At 40.4% G+C, this 12,783-nt stretch overlaps 1 protein-coding gene across 1 annotated transcript; it reads left to right on the top strand.

Moving 5' to 3' along the window:
• Positions 1-7,636: 7,636 nt before the first annotated feature.
• On the top strand, positions 7,637-11,819 carry LOC134075943 (GTPase IMAP family member 7-like). The gene is made up of 3 exons (XM_062530969.1): positions 7,637-7,790; positions 9,954-10,717; positions 11,745-11,819. The coding sequence occupies exons 1-3, from the start codon at positions 7,637-7,639 to the stop codon at positions 11,817-11,819; spliced, it is 993 nt and encodes a 330-aa protein (XP_062386953.1).
• Positions 11,820-12,783: the final 964 nt, after the last annotated feature.

Raw genomic sequence — 12,783 nt, 5'->3', positions numbered from 1 at the left:
GAAAAGGGATCACATCACACCTGTCCTGGCTAACCTACACTGGCTTCCTATCAAATACAGAATTGATTTTGAAATCTTACTTTTATATAATTTTTTCATATTTTTAAATCTTACTATTTTTAAAGATCTTAATGGATTAGCCCCTTCTTACATCACAGACTTTTTAACTCCTTACTCTGCCCTAAGGTCACTCAGGTCGTCCTCTCAGCAACTCCTCACAGTCCCACATGCTTGTCTTAAAACTGGAGGAGACAGGGCTTACTCAGTTACTGGCCCCAAACTTTGGAATAGCCTCCCTTCCCATGTCAAGTTATGCCAAACCATCTCCAGTTTTAAGTCTAGCCTGAAAACCCACCTTTTTACCCTTACTCTTAGCTCAGTCTAAATGACTCTTTGTTTTCTTATCTTTACTAGTCTTATGTTATTTATTTATGTTTGTATATATAATTTTTTTCAATTGATTTGAGTATTTTCTTATTTTGGACTTTTTAAATAGCCCCTTTTATGTATATTTACTCATTTATTCTATGTTTTATCTCTAGATTATGAGCAATGTAACTTTTATTCCTGGCTTGTGCTTTATTGTCATCTGGACACTTATTGTGTATCCTCCTTTTGTTAATGCTTTTTTGTAAGATAACTCTACCTGTGAGGCACTTTGGGTCAACGCCTGTTGTTTTAAATGTGCTATATAAATAACGTGACTTGACTTGACTTGACTTGAATGTATGGAGCGTTATTGCTTTAGTCTAAATTCAAGGCCCATGAAATACTTATTTATATCCTGCCTTTTTTTTTTTTTTTTTTTTTTTTTTGCAGTAATACAGCCCATGCACCTTTAGTGGCACACTGACAACAGTATCACATCATTACACATCTACCTGTATGCTCACAGAAGGTTGCTATGCCTTTAATGAACTGTTCATCTGTTTCTTGCAGGGCATCAAGATCCAAACTCCCAGCAGCGTAGCCACAGTCCAGAAGGCAGTCGCCCTATATGTGAGTATGAATGGGAACCAGCACAAAGTTGTATTAACAGCACCCTCACATCTGTTGGCACCCCTGGTGATGAAGCAAAATACAACCTTGAAGGGAAGCAAATTTATTCTAAGGAAAACAAAGAAACAAACTAATATGAAACCAAAGGGTGCCACTTTTATTGTATACAACCATGAATATACAGTACTACTTGTAAATCCTCCCTTAACTCATTCACTGCCTTTGACGTCTTTAAACGTCAATTTAGACACATACGTCAATTGCCTTTTTCAATGGGGAGGGCTCCTGGGTGGGCTTGGGAACGATCTGGCAGAGTTTCAGGCTTGTAAACAGACTGCACTAGCGATCCGAACCTCTAGATGGCAACAGTGCCATTTGGATCATTAGTATCTGCCTAGAGTGCACAAGTCATGCAGAGACAACTAGCAAACACACTGAAGATCGACCACAGTGGATCTAGTTTGCACGCTATGCAGGGAGTAAATATGCTTACTTCTTACATCAAGGATGGAAAACACGTGAACGGTATGATCCATTTACATTGGATATTGCGATATAGACTAACAACAACCTTGCTAGTGCTAGCTTGCTAAGTCTAGCGTCCTGTTCAGAGTCTTTAGCGACCATCAGAGTCCCTAGCAACCTTGACGAGACTGCCGAGATAACAGTGCAATCGTGGTTGACATACTACTGAAACGCTAACGTTAAAAAGTTGATTTTCACAAAAAGATCGTTTTCTCCATGTTTTGGTCAAAAACAGGTGTTTTTAGCAAAACTAACCCATGTTCTACTGACGATTACTAAAGAACGGAAAACGATAGAAACAAGCCGTTTTTTCCTGGTGAAAGAAGAGAGTCTACTCTTTCATTTGGTACCTTCGGTGTTTACATACAGTGGGTACGGGTTGAGAATGCACCTTCTCCCGCGGGACTCCCGAAGAGATCCCGCAGTGCGTCAAGCCGATTTTTTTCGAGGCTAAGGCAATGTACCCAAACAACCACCAGGTGGCAGAAAGTTTCAACTGCATTTAATGATGAAGACCGCATATCCGTCAATAGTCGACTCCTTAATCTCATTGAATCATTAAAATGAAGGTGATGACTGGCGAAATTATTCAAACGATACTTCAATGAACCATTGTTGAAATGAATGAAAATGGTTATAGAAATCGCCTACAGCCAGCGTTATAAGAAATATATAAGTAATAGTTAAAGTCTTCTTCCGTATTAAACAGATAGCCTACGGGACGCTCTTTGTTCCGTAGGCTATTTTAAGGAACTACTCAATGCCCACCCACTGGGTAAACTGGCGCACTACAAACATTAAAATGTCAAATCATATGTATTTCTCTTTGTCGCCATGATATTGGGGGAAACGCGGAGAGGCGAGATGGTCAGTCCTCGTATTTTTTCTTCGCGTTTCGTTATAAGAAATATATAAGTAATAGTTAAAGTCTTCTTCTGTATTAAACAGATAGCCTACGGGACGCTCTTTGTTCCGTATTTTAAGGAACTACTCAATGCACACACACTGGGTAAACTGGCGCGCTACAAACATTAAAATGTCAAATCATATGTATTTCTCTTTGTCGCCATGATATTGGGGGAAACGCGGAGAGGCGAGATGGTCAGTCCTCGTATTTTTTCTTCGCGTTTCGTTATAAGAAATATATAAGTAATAGTTAAAGTCTTCTTCTGTATTGAACAGATAGCCTACGGGACGCTCTTTGTTCCGTATTTTAAGGAACTACTCAATGCACACACACTGGGTAAACTGGCGCGCTACAAACATTAAAATGTCAAATCATATTTATTTCTCTTTGTCGCCATGGTAGGCCTATTGGGGGAAACGCGGAGAGGCGAGATGGTCAGTCCTCGTATTTTTTCTTCGCGTTTCGTTATAAGAATATATAAGTAATAGTTAAAGTCTTCTTCTGTATTCTCTGCCACATTCGACAACAGCATTCAAGTTCCTTCTCAGCACGAAGACGTGACTTTGCTTGCTGTTGGCCCAGAACAACATGCTCGAATTCACCAACAGAGTCGCGGCAACGTTGGTAGATACGGATGCCTGCTCTTCAGAGCCATCACCACAAAGGAGCACTACAGAGCCTGGTGCAAAACCACCAACTGGGATGGATCGAAGGGCAAGCAAGCACTGCCACACAACGTCAAAAGACCTTTGTGTTGTCAACACTAAGCAGAAAGTTTCCTACGATGGGGAGAAGTGGCCGCAAGGACTGCATCGATAAGATCAACGAATGCCTTCGCAAGCCCCGAAACCCTGGCGATACATTTTCTTTCCTTTAATTCAATAAAACATTGTTTATCTGAAGAACTTTTCCGAGGTTGTCTTGTCTACCAAATCCTAAACTTAAATAGAGTAAACATTTTATCTTATGAAAAAACTCTTAGGGGGAACAGTTAGGCAGCCCTTCCTCCAGTATCGTAGTAGGACTATAGGCAATTTATTAGAGGGGTCAAAAAAAACTCATAAAGTAGGCTAGACTAAATGTGTCACTTTAGTGATTGGCTCTTTCAAATGCAAATTAGGTGGATGGGCTTTTGAATGGGCCTGCTGCAGGTGAGAGGACAAATCCTAAGAATTTATTGTTTTTAGAAAGTGCCATTATCATTGCCATATTCTCTTAAAACATAGGCTATATATTTGAAAACGAGTTGATTAAAGGCTTCTAATGGTGTTTCTATAATATGATAAAAGCAGAGATTGAGATGTGTGTTTGGAACAGTTTTTCAAATCCCCCGGGGATATTTAGACTCCAGGGTGTTAAGCACTCATTCACAACTGTCCCATCGCTAAATGCTCTCTTGTGTTGCGTGATCACACAAGTATACCTGTCGTAGTGTGCTTTTAATTTGATAGGCCTAATTATTATCTCCGCCAAGGATATAACAAAGTCTATGGATTTGCTATCCAGTAGCCTAATAATTAGGCTATGTGCCACGTCCGATTTCGCAAGTGGTGTAGTAGGCTACATTTAAAAATCGACAGCCGCCTGTGAGATTCATTTCATGAAGAGCAATTGTCTTGTGCGATCATTCACCCTCCCCCACACTCGTCTAACCAGTTCACTACATTATAGCCTACCTATATGCGGCACTGAGGACGACACTTGAGCCCGACACTATGTCTATGTAAAAATGTGTGTGAGTGCGCGCTGAACCACGAATTAACATATTAACTTTTCTTTTCAGCAGACATCGCAAACATAAAATGAATCTCAAAACAGAAAGTATTTCATTTTTTTTAATAAATCGATGCATTTTGTTTTGATGATTTCCGGAGAGGTTCCTCGACTGGGTTTCGAACCCTGGTCGCTGGCGTACGACACCTATGCTTCAACCACTTGCGCCACAATTGGATGTACAACAGGCTTTATTCGGCAAATGTACTTGAAACGCCGATCAAAAGTTCTGACATGTTAAACTGACGTTAGTTAGCCTATTAATTTACCACATGATAAAATGCTGTCATATAGCTTGACGCCCAGCAGCCTATGGTAGTCTATGCCTATCTCTGAATCAACATGAACATGCATACGATACATATGTTGCTAGAAACTTATTTTGCGGAGCTAGGCCTGCTAGTCGATGGTTACAATTACCCTCACTGCCCTATCGCATATCTGACCATCCATTGTTACAATGTTACAAAATGCGCAATCTTCTCCATGCATGTAGCCTACGGTTATAAGTAAAGTGACAAGCATAGGCATGTATTAAAGAGATTTCTGTTAAATACATTTTATTTTCAGTCGTCAAAAGTGGTAGGGACAAAATCTGTGATAACAAGTGCTGGGTACATGTAGGCTACCCAGCGTCGCCGGTTAAAATGAACATGCCTCCGTTTTAAAATAGCCTACACATTTCTAAGTATTCCTAGCATGTAAATGTTGCCAAAATGTCCATCTTGTCCATCTCTTTCGTCTTCGCCTTGACGTTGACAATAATAGCCTATTCACGGAAATGCGGTCTTGTAACCGTAATGAATTCATGAATTAATCTAAGGTTGCCTTTCGAGTATTTCAGGTTGAATTGAAGGCTATTTCCTTCTGATAGGCCTATATGTTTCTAAAACCATTTTCATTCATTTCAACAATGGTTTATTGAAACGTCGTTTGATTAATTTCGCCAGTCATCACTTTCATTTTAATGATTAAATGAGACGGATATGCGGAGCATTTCTCTCCCTCTCCATTGACCAAAACGTTGCTCTGGCATCTCTGCTGGACTGACTGAGTTATAGGCTACGTCGAGTGAGAGAGCTGTGAGGTAGGCTGTAAACATTCGAAAACTCTGCAACTGCAATCTAACATGCCGAGCGTCATGTCTCTTTTCTCCGCTTGTCACCAGCGCGGTGTCCTCGGGTTTTTCCATGAGCCGAACCTTCATATTATTAGGGCGGTCTATTTTGCCCCCTTGCGGTTGCAGTTTTCCCGATGCTTCGGGAGTCCCGATGTGCGGGAAAGAAAGGAGCATTCTCAACCCGTACCATCTGTAGTCATAAAGCTCACCGTTCGGTGGATCTTGGAAAAACAGTCAAAATGCTGTAAAACGTCTGGCAGTATGGAGCGCTCTGCACTGAAAATCGCTGGCAGCCAATGAGTTAAGGGATATTCCGCCATTTTTGGAAATAATCTCATTTTCCACCTCCCCTCGAACAAAACAATTGATATTGACCTTTTTCCCGTTCATCCAGACATTCTGTGAGTCTACCGATACAACTTATAGCTTCAACCTATAGCATAGATCATTGAATCGGATTAGACCATCGGCATCTCGCCTGCTAGCATCATGCTTAAAAGTGATTTCCGGGAATTCTCCCATTTAAGACGTGTTTCTTCTCAAGGTAGAAAGTGCAATAAGACCAACTGAAAATGAAACAACATTGGCCCAACGTCAGATTGCTACCTGGGGGCATAAATTGTAGTTTGGATTCCACCCAAAAGTATGAGAGAACATTTGTAGAGCAAAATTGAATGTACCCTATATTACAGTAAAGGGAAACTATGCAGGGTGCACAACTCGTAACAGGGTGAACAGCACTTCTGCATTCACTTTGCGGCCCTCTATTGGCTATAACCGCACTATGTAACTTTACCAGATCAGGTACCATACCTGTAGTTCAATATGAGACCTAAGAAACTACAAATTTGACTTGCTTCGATGTCGCAATACATCACACGTTCATAAAATCATGCAACATGCTCTACCTTGTCTGTGGACATCGTTATTTGGTTGATAGCGTGCGTGCAACAGAGGAAAAGTGCTTTAGTGTTGCTTTAACATAGGTATACACTAATATAGTGTTACATTTTAATTGCAACACATAAGGTGCCAAAACAGCAATAACATACAAAACACTAAATAAAATATGTATTCATTTATTTATTTATTTTTCAGTTTCTGAGATGAGGGTTGTTCTTCTGGGGAACAGCTGGGCTGAGAGGAGTTTGGTGGGGAACTTCCTACTGGGAGACTCTGTCTTCAACCCTGAGGAACAAGCAGACTACTGTTCAAAACACACCAAACAGCTGAAGGAGAAAAAACTAGTAGTGATCAACACTCCAGATCTCCTGCATCCAAGTACATCTGAGGACAAACTGACCCAGTTAATAGATACCTGTGTGAAACTTTCTGATCCTGGACCTCATGTGCTCCTGCTAGTTCTGCAACTTGAAGACTTCACTCAGCAGCACAAACACAGGCTACAGTCAATCCTTGAATGTTTCAGTGATTCATATAATCATTCATTGGCACTGTTATCAACACCTAGAGAGAACAGCTTAGGTCTCATTGAAGAACAATATCCAGTGGTAGGAGACCTGATCAAAAAATTTGAACACAAATTAATATGGCAAAAGAGCCGTGCATATCCAGACTTGATACCGCTCATAGATCTGATGGTAGAGAAGAATGGTGGTGAACATTTGAGCTGTGATGTATTTCTAGCTCCCTCTGAATTACCAAGTCGTGAAAGCCTGACACAAGGCACACCACATATTAACCTGGATCATGCAAGAGCTGTTGGTAAGTTCTAAAATACTTTTTATTAATATGATAGATACAAACAATCCTAATCAAGTTGAATGGAGTGTGATTGGCAGTGCTATTTCTTGCAGGGATGAAATCAATCATGGATTCAAGAGGAAAAAACTGTGAGTGAACTTACAAATTATTGTCATATCTTTTAAGATGATGGTAATGTCCTGTAATGACTTAAAGGTTTGAAGTTGATATGTGTCTTTTCGTTTGCATAAAACAAAAACAAAAAAAAACAGTAATAAGATAGATACAGTAGGTACTGTAGATAGATAGATAGATAGATAGATAGATAGATAGATAGATAGATTGATAGATTGATAGATGGCTTCAATATACAGTATAACAATGGATCAACAGTATGCACTTATCTACATTTTCTAGACTGACCTTTTGAACCGTCAAGAATATTTTTTTACTTTTTTGATGAGTTCCCTGAACATGTTCATAGCATTAATACGCTTTCAGAGCTGTCCTCATTAACAGTGCTGAAATATCTGGTGATATCACAAGCTGCCATTTGAAAGCTTGACTTATAGGTTGCACTGTAAGCCTTTATGAAAGCATAAACGTAGATGAGAGCAGACCCAGCCATCACTTTGTATGCCAGCATTAGGGCCGGGACACACCAACCTGATAATCGGCAGTCGGACGTCTTTGGACAGTCGGGGGCGGTCGGGGACTTGAATCTGTTTGGTGTGTCCTGTGCCGTCGCCAGTCGGCATCAGGGTTAGTGTTGACATGTAGACTCTGCCAGTGGGCATCGGCCTCAATAACGAATCTGATTGGTGGAGTCCTAACCCTTTGAAACATCTCGGACCATAGGTAGCAAAGGACTTTGCTTAGACTAACCATTAGCCCTAAATTCAGCGATGTAAGTTACAAGCCCATTTTGATAAACTATCCTAACATACAGTATTTTTGCTAGAACTGGTTGACTGCCACAGTTGCTCAGGGACGTGTACAGGAATTTGAGGAGCAGTTGCTCTGACCTGAAAAAAGGGCACACAACTTATCACTGGGCCTATCTGCCCTGGCTATGTGCCTTCTCCTGGTCCACTTTTTTTCATGGGCTGGACTCTTGTGGCTGCTTCTCATCTTAGATGTAACGTAGCCTATGAAAAATTGTCATTAGGCTAAAATATGAGTCTGATAAATTAATCAATTCGCCTACGCAGTGGGATAAACAATTATTTTTTAAACTAATAATCTATAGGGATTATTTTTTTGATGCATCGATTAATCTAACGATTCATTTTTCAGTCAGATTTCGATTCTATTATCTCCCCACTAATACTAACAGCTAGTCATACATGTTGATTTCATGCATTTTCATGTCATACATTACATACATTTCTTAACATTGCAATATATGTTTATTGCTCTTAAAATTCCAAAATGAAAGACTATAACTGCAAAGTAATGCATTCTAAATCAGAGGTAGCATTCAATAAAACCTTGAAGCCTTGAAAACACTGGGAGTGGTGTTTAATTGAAGGACACAGATCTCAACTGTCATCAATCGTACAACAACAAATCGTATTTTCTGATCTATTCTTCTGTGTTTGTTCTCATTGTTTCATTAGTGTCTGGGGCCAGGATTGTTCTGCTAGGGAAAAGTGAAAGCAAAAAAACAAAACTGGCCAACTTTATCATTACTGGAGAATCACAGTTGTTTCTCCAGAGACCCTTACTTGCAGTCAAGCACTGTGTGGCAATCTGCGGAGAGTGGAAAGCAAGATCTCTCACTGTAGTGCAAACACCAGACCTCTCCACTTTGTCTGAGCATTCAGCAACAGAGGTGAAAAGATGTAAACAATTGTGCTTCCCTGGACCAAATGTTCTGCTGCTGCTAGTGAAACCTTCAGAGTTCAATGAAAAGGACAAAGACAAACTGGACTTGATCTTGAGTTTGTTTGGTCCAGATAGTTTGAAATACACAATGGTCATCATAACACACAATGAAAATGAAACAACTCATGTGAGTCAGCTGCTTATAAAATGTGGAGGAAGACGCTATGACATATCTAAGAATAACCGTGAACAGTTAATGGAGAAGATTTTGAATATTGTGTCTGAAAACAATGACATCTACAACTTCACTGAAGATGCCATAAGTCCGAAGTTTGAACAGATCGAACCAGCTTTGAACCTGGTTTTGTGTGGGAGGAGAGGAGCAGGGAAGACTGAAGCAGCCAGAGCCATTTTAGGCCAGACGGAGCTTCATTCAGTCTCCAGCTCGCCAGTATGTAGTAAATATCAGGGAGAAGTGAGTGGACGCTGGGTTTCCCTAGTGGAGCTGCCTGCCTTGCATGGAGAACCCCAGGCAGTAGTGATGAATGAATCACTCAGGTGTATCTCCCTCTGTGAACCCGAGGGCATCCATGCCTTCATCCTGGTCCTACCTGTAGGTCCCCTCACTGATGAAGACAAGTCAGAGTGTCAGACCATCCAGAAAATATTTGGCTCACAAGTCAATGACTTCAGCATGGTTATGTTCACGGTAGAGTCGGATCCTACTGCTCCAGCTGTTGTTAACTTTCTGAGAGAAACCGAGGACATGAAGAAACTCTGTCAAAGCTATGGTGGAAGACATATTGTTCTCAACATCAAGAACCAACAGCAAGTCCCTGAGCTCTTTGTTAATGTTGATCAAATTAGATCCCTCAAGGACAAACCAAGTAGCTATACAGTTGGCACATTAGTACACAACCAAATGGAAAAGATGAGACAGCAAGAGAACGTCATCACTATGCAACAAGCTGAAATTGAGAATCTGAAAAAGAATGTGGTAACTTGTAAGTATTTCACTCTTCTATTGGTAAATTGTATGCTGATTTTCTTAACTCAAAGTTAATACTTTCAATAACTCCTGCTGTTTTGATTAACCAGGTGATGACGCAAAACAAACTTCAGAGTTTCTCAGGATTGTGCTGATTGGGAAGACTGGAAGTGGAAAGAGCTCTTCAGGAAACACCATTTTAGGAATAAAGGAGTTTAAAGCTGAATCAAGTCAAACATCCATCACAAAATGGTGTCAGAAAGAACAATGTGAAGTGGATGGTCGTTCAGTTGTTGTAGTCGATACTCCTGGACTGTTTGACAATAGTTTGTCAAAGGAGGAAGTCGTTGAGGAGTTGGTAAAGTGTATCGGCCTTGTGTCTCCTGGACCACATGTGTTCCTGCTAGTGTTACAGATTGGCCGATTCACACCAGAAGAGAAGAAAACATTACAACTAATCAAGGAAATATTTGGAAAGAATTCTGAAATATTCACCTTCATTCTTTTCACAAGAGGAGATACACTTCAGTATGAGGGACTGACTATTGACGATTACATTGATACAAAATGTGATGATTCCTGCAAAAAGCTTATTGCTGACTGTGGACGGCGATGCCATGTGTTTAATAACTATGATAAAGAGAACCGTAAGCAAGTGAGTGAGCTGATAGCCAAGATTGAGACAATGGTGAAGAACAATGGAGGCAGCTGCTACAGCAATGAGATGTTCCAGGAGGCTGAGGCTGCAATACAGAAGAAAATGGAGAAGATCTTAGAAGAAAAGGAAAAACAGATGCAGAAAGAGAGAGAGGAACTTGAAAGGAAACATCTGGAGGAGCTGGAAGCAATGGTAACAAGACTCGAGGAACAGAGTGCAAGAAATGAACAAGAGAGAGAACTGAGAGTCAAACAACTTCAGGAAAAGAAAGAAAACATTGAAAAGGAGCACATGGAGAGACAGAAAGAAAAGGAAAAGAGAGAGAAAGAAGATAGAGAGAAAAAACAACAGGAACATACCCAGCGGCAGGAGTGGGAACAAAAACTGGCTGCTTTGGAGAAAAGGATCAAATGTGAAACCAAGGAAAAAGAAACCATTGATAAGGAACTGGAGCAGAGCAGGAAAAACCTGAGGATGGAGAGACAGGCCTGGGAGAAGAAACAAACAAAATGGTGGGACAATCGATATCGAGAAGATGAAGTAAGACGACATGAGGAACACGAACGATTAAAGAAGCTTCAAGATGACTACGAACAAGAACGGAACAGAAATGAAAAGAAAATAAAAGAAGAAGATGAAATCAGAAGAGAACAAAAGGAGAAAGAGAGGAAAATATTAAAGGAAAAGTATGAGAAAAAGCTCAATGACATGAAAGAAACAATGAAGAAATGTGAAGAGGAAGCCAGAAAACGAGCAGAAGAACTTAATGAATTCAGAATGAAATACAGCAAAGACTTTACAGCTCTAATGGATATGCACATGGACGAAGTAAAAAACTTGAAACTGAGACACATGCAAGAGACGGAAGAGTTCCACCAAAAAGAGTACAAGCTGTTGGGTGAACTCTCTAGCCACGAAGAAAAACATCTCAAACAACAAATGGCAGACTTGAAGAGAAAGCAGGAGCAAGATATCAAAGCTCTGAGAGAACAGTACCAGAGCAAATGTATCATCCTCTAATAATGATTGTCCGCCTGAATGGTTGTCCTTACCAAATGCTACTTGTTGAGATACTGAGAAGTGGAAACTCTAGGGAAACGGATCTAAAGCAAAATGGGAACACCAAAGCGAGAAACAACAAGGGAGAGATGCAATACTTTTGCTTTGGAAACAGTCCCTGTTGCCAACAACCACCGCACTCAGAATTACAACAACTCTCATCCCCATCAAAATGACTTCTCAGCCTGGCCCCCATGATCCAGAGGCCCCCGACCCCCACACCAGACTGGCTGTCTATCTAGATGTAATAATGGGATAATGAATATCTTTCCGGGTCCAACGGCTTTCAAACTCACATGTTGTTCTCCATAGACAGTAAAATAAACTATTATTTTCCCCTATTCTGACTAGCCTTTAAGAAAATTGTCATCTTACACGGACTTGTTGCCTCAACCTAATCAAATCTATACTTTTCGCGGAAGCCTGGACGTTACCCATTAATATATAATCTGGCTGCATAGCTACAGTGATTACTTTGTTAAAGTTTAGCAATGTTGTTTTAAAACCACTAAAACGAAGGTGGTGATGACAAAGTTTACAAGTCGCAAAAACCGCCTGGCTGCGCTAATAAGCGTCTTTTTACAAAATAGCTGTTGGGCCCGTGACGTTGGACTTAAAAAACGAATGGAGGGCCTAGGCAGCCTGATGCATCCTGATGACTAATTCCAGGCAAAGACAGACAACTTTTTGACACATGAATTTCTGCAGCTGCACATGAACTGTTGATAAAAGGAAACTGCCCGGAACTAGTTTTAACACCTAAAAAATATTATATACAGCATATATACGGTATATATTTATATACGACAATATATCCATTGTGTATCACCGTAGTTTTAGAGGAAGACCTGCAGTATATTAGAACACTTAGCTTGCCTTCTTGCTTGTCACAGATAATCTCTTTTTGTATCCTAATAAATCTAGGCGATCGGTGAGATCGAGCAAAGACCGTCCAGTCTAGTTTGATTTTTGTCTCATCCCTGGTTGCATTTATATAATTTATCCTTGCCTCTCCATGGAAATCTGCTACAGCGTAACCTGCCCATACCCAGACGGTAAGTAGTATCTGTATTTGTGTCCAAAAAAAATTAAAACCAACAGAACTCATTCTCTGCACTAAATAGTAGCAGAAAGTGGCCGAGAGCCGAGAGCACCCCAATGTCTGAAGCTAGAAGACAAACAAAATAAACCAAAGAAAAAAGGCAAATGATGGGTGATGGATG

The sequence above is a fragment of the Sardina pilchardus genome, chromosome 3 (assembly GCF_963854185.1).
Source record: "Sardina pilchardus chromosome 3, fSarPil1.1, whole genome shotgun sequence".
Lineage (NCBI taxonomy): Eukaryota > Metazoa > Chordata > Actinopteri > Clupeiformes > Clupeidae > Sardina > Sardina pilchardus.
The sequence above is the reverse complement of the archived record's forward strand: the minus strand, read 5'-3'. Positions and strand labels throughout refer to the sequence as shown.

Coding starts and splice junctions, on each gene's coding strand:
- LOC134075943 (XM_062530969.1), top strand. CDS start 7,637: ATGAGAGCAGACCCAGCCATCACTTTGTATGCCAGCATTAGGGCCGGG. Junction 7,791..9,953: donor CGTCGCCAGTCGGCATCAGG/GTTAGTGTTGAC, acceptor TTGATTAACCAG/GTGATGACGCAAAACAAACT. Junction 10,718..11,744: donor CAAGACTCGAGGAACAGAGT/GCAAGAAATGAA, acceptor ATGACTTCTCAG/CCTGGCCCCCATGATCCAGA.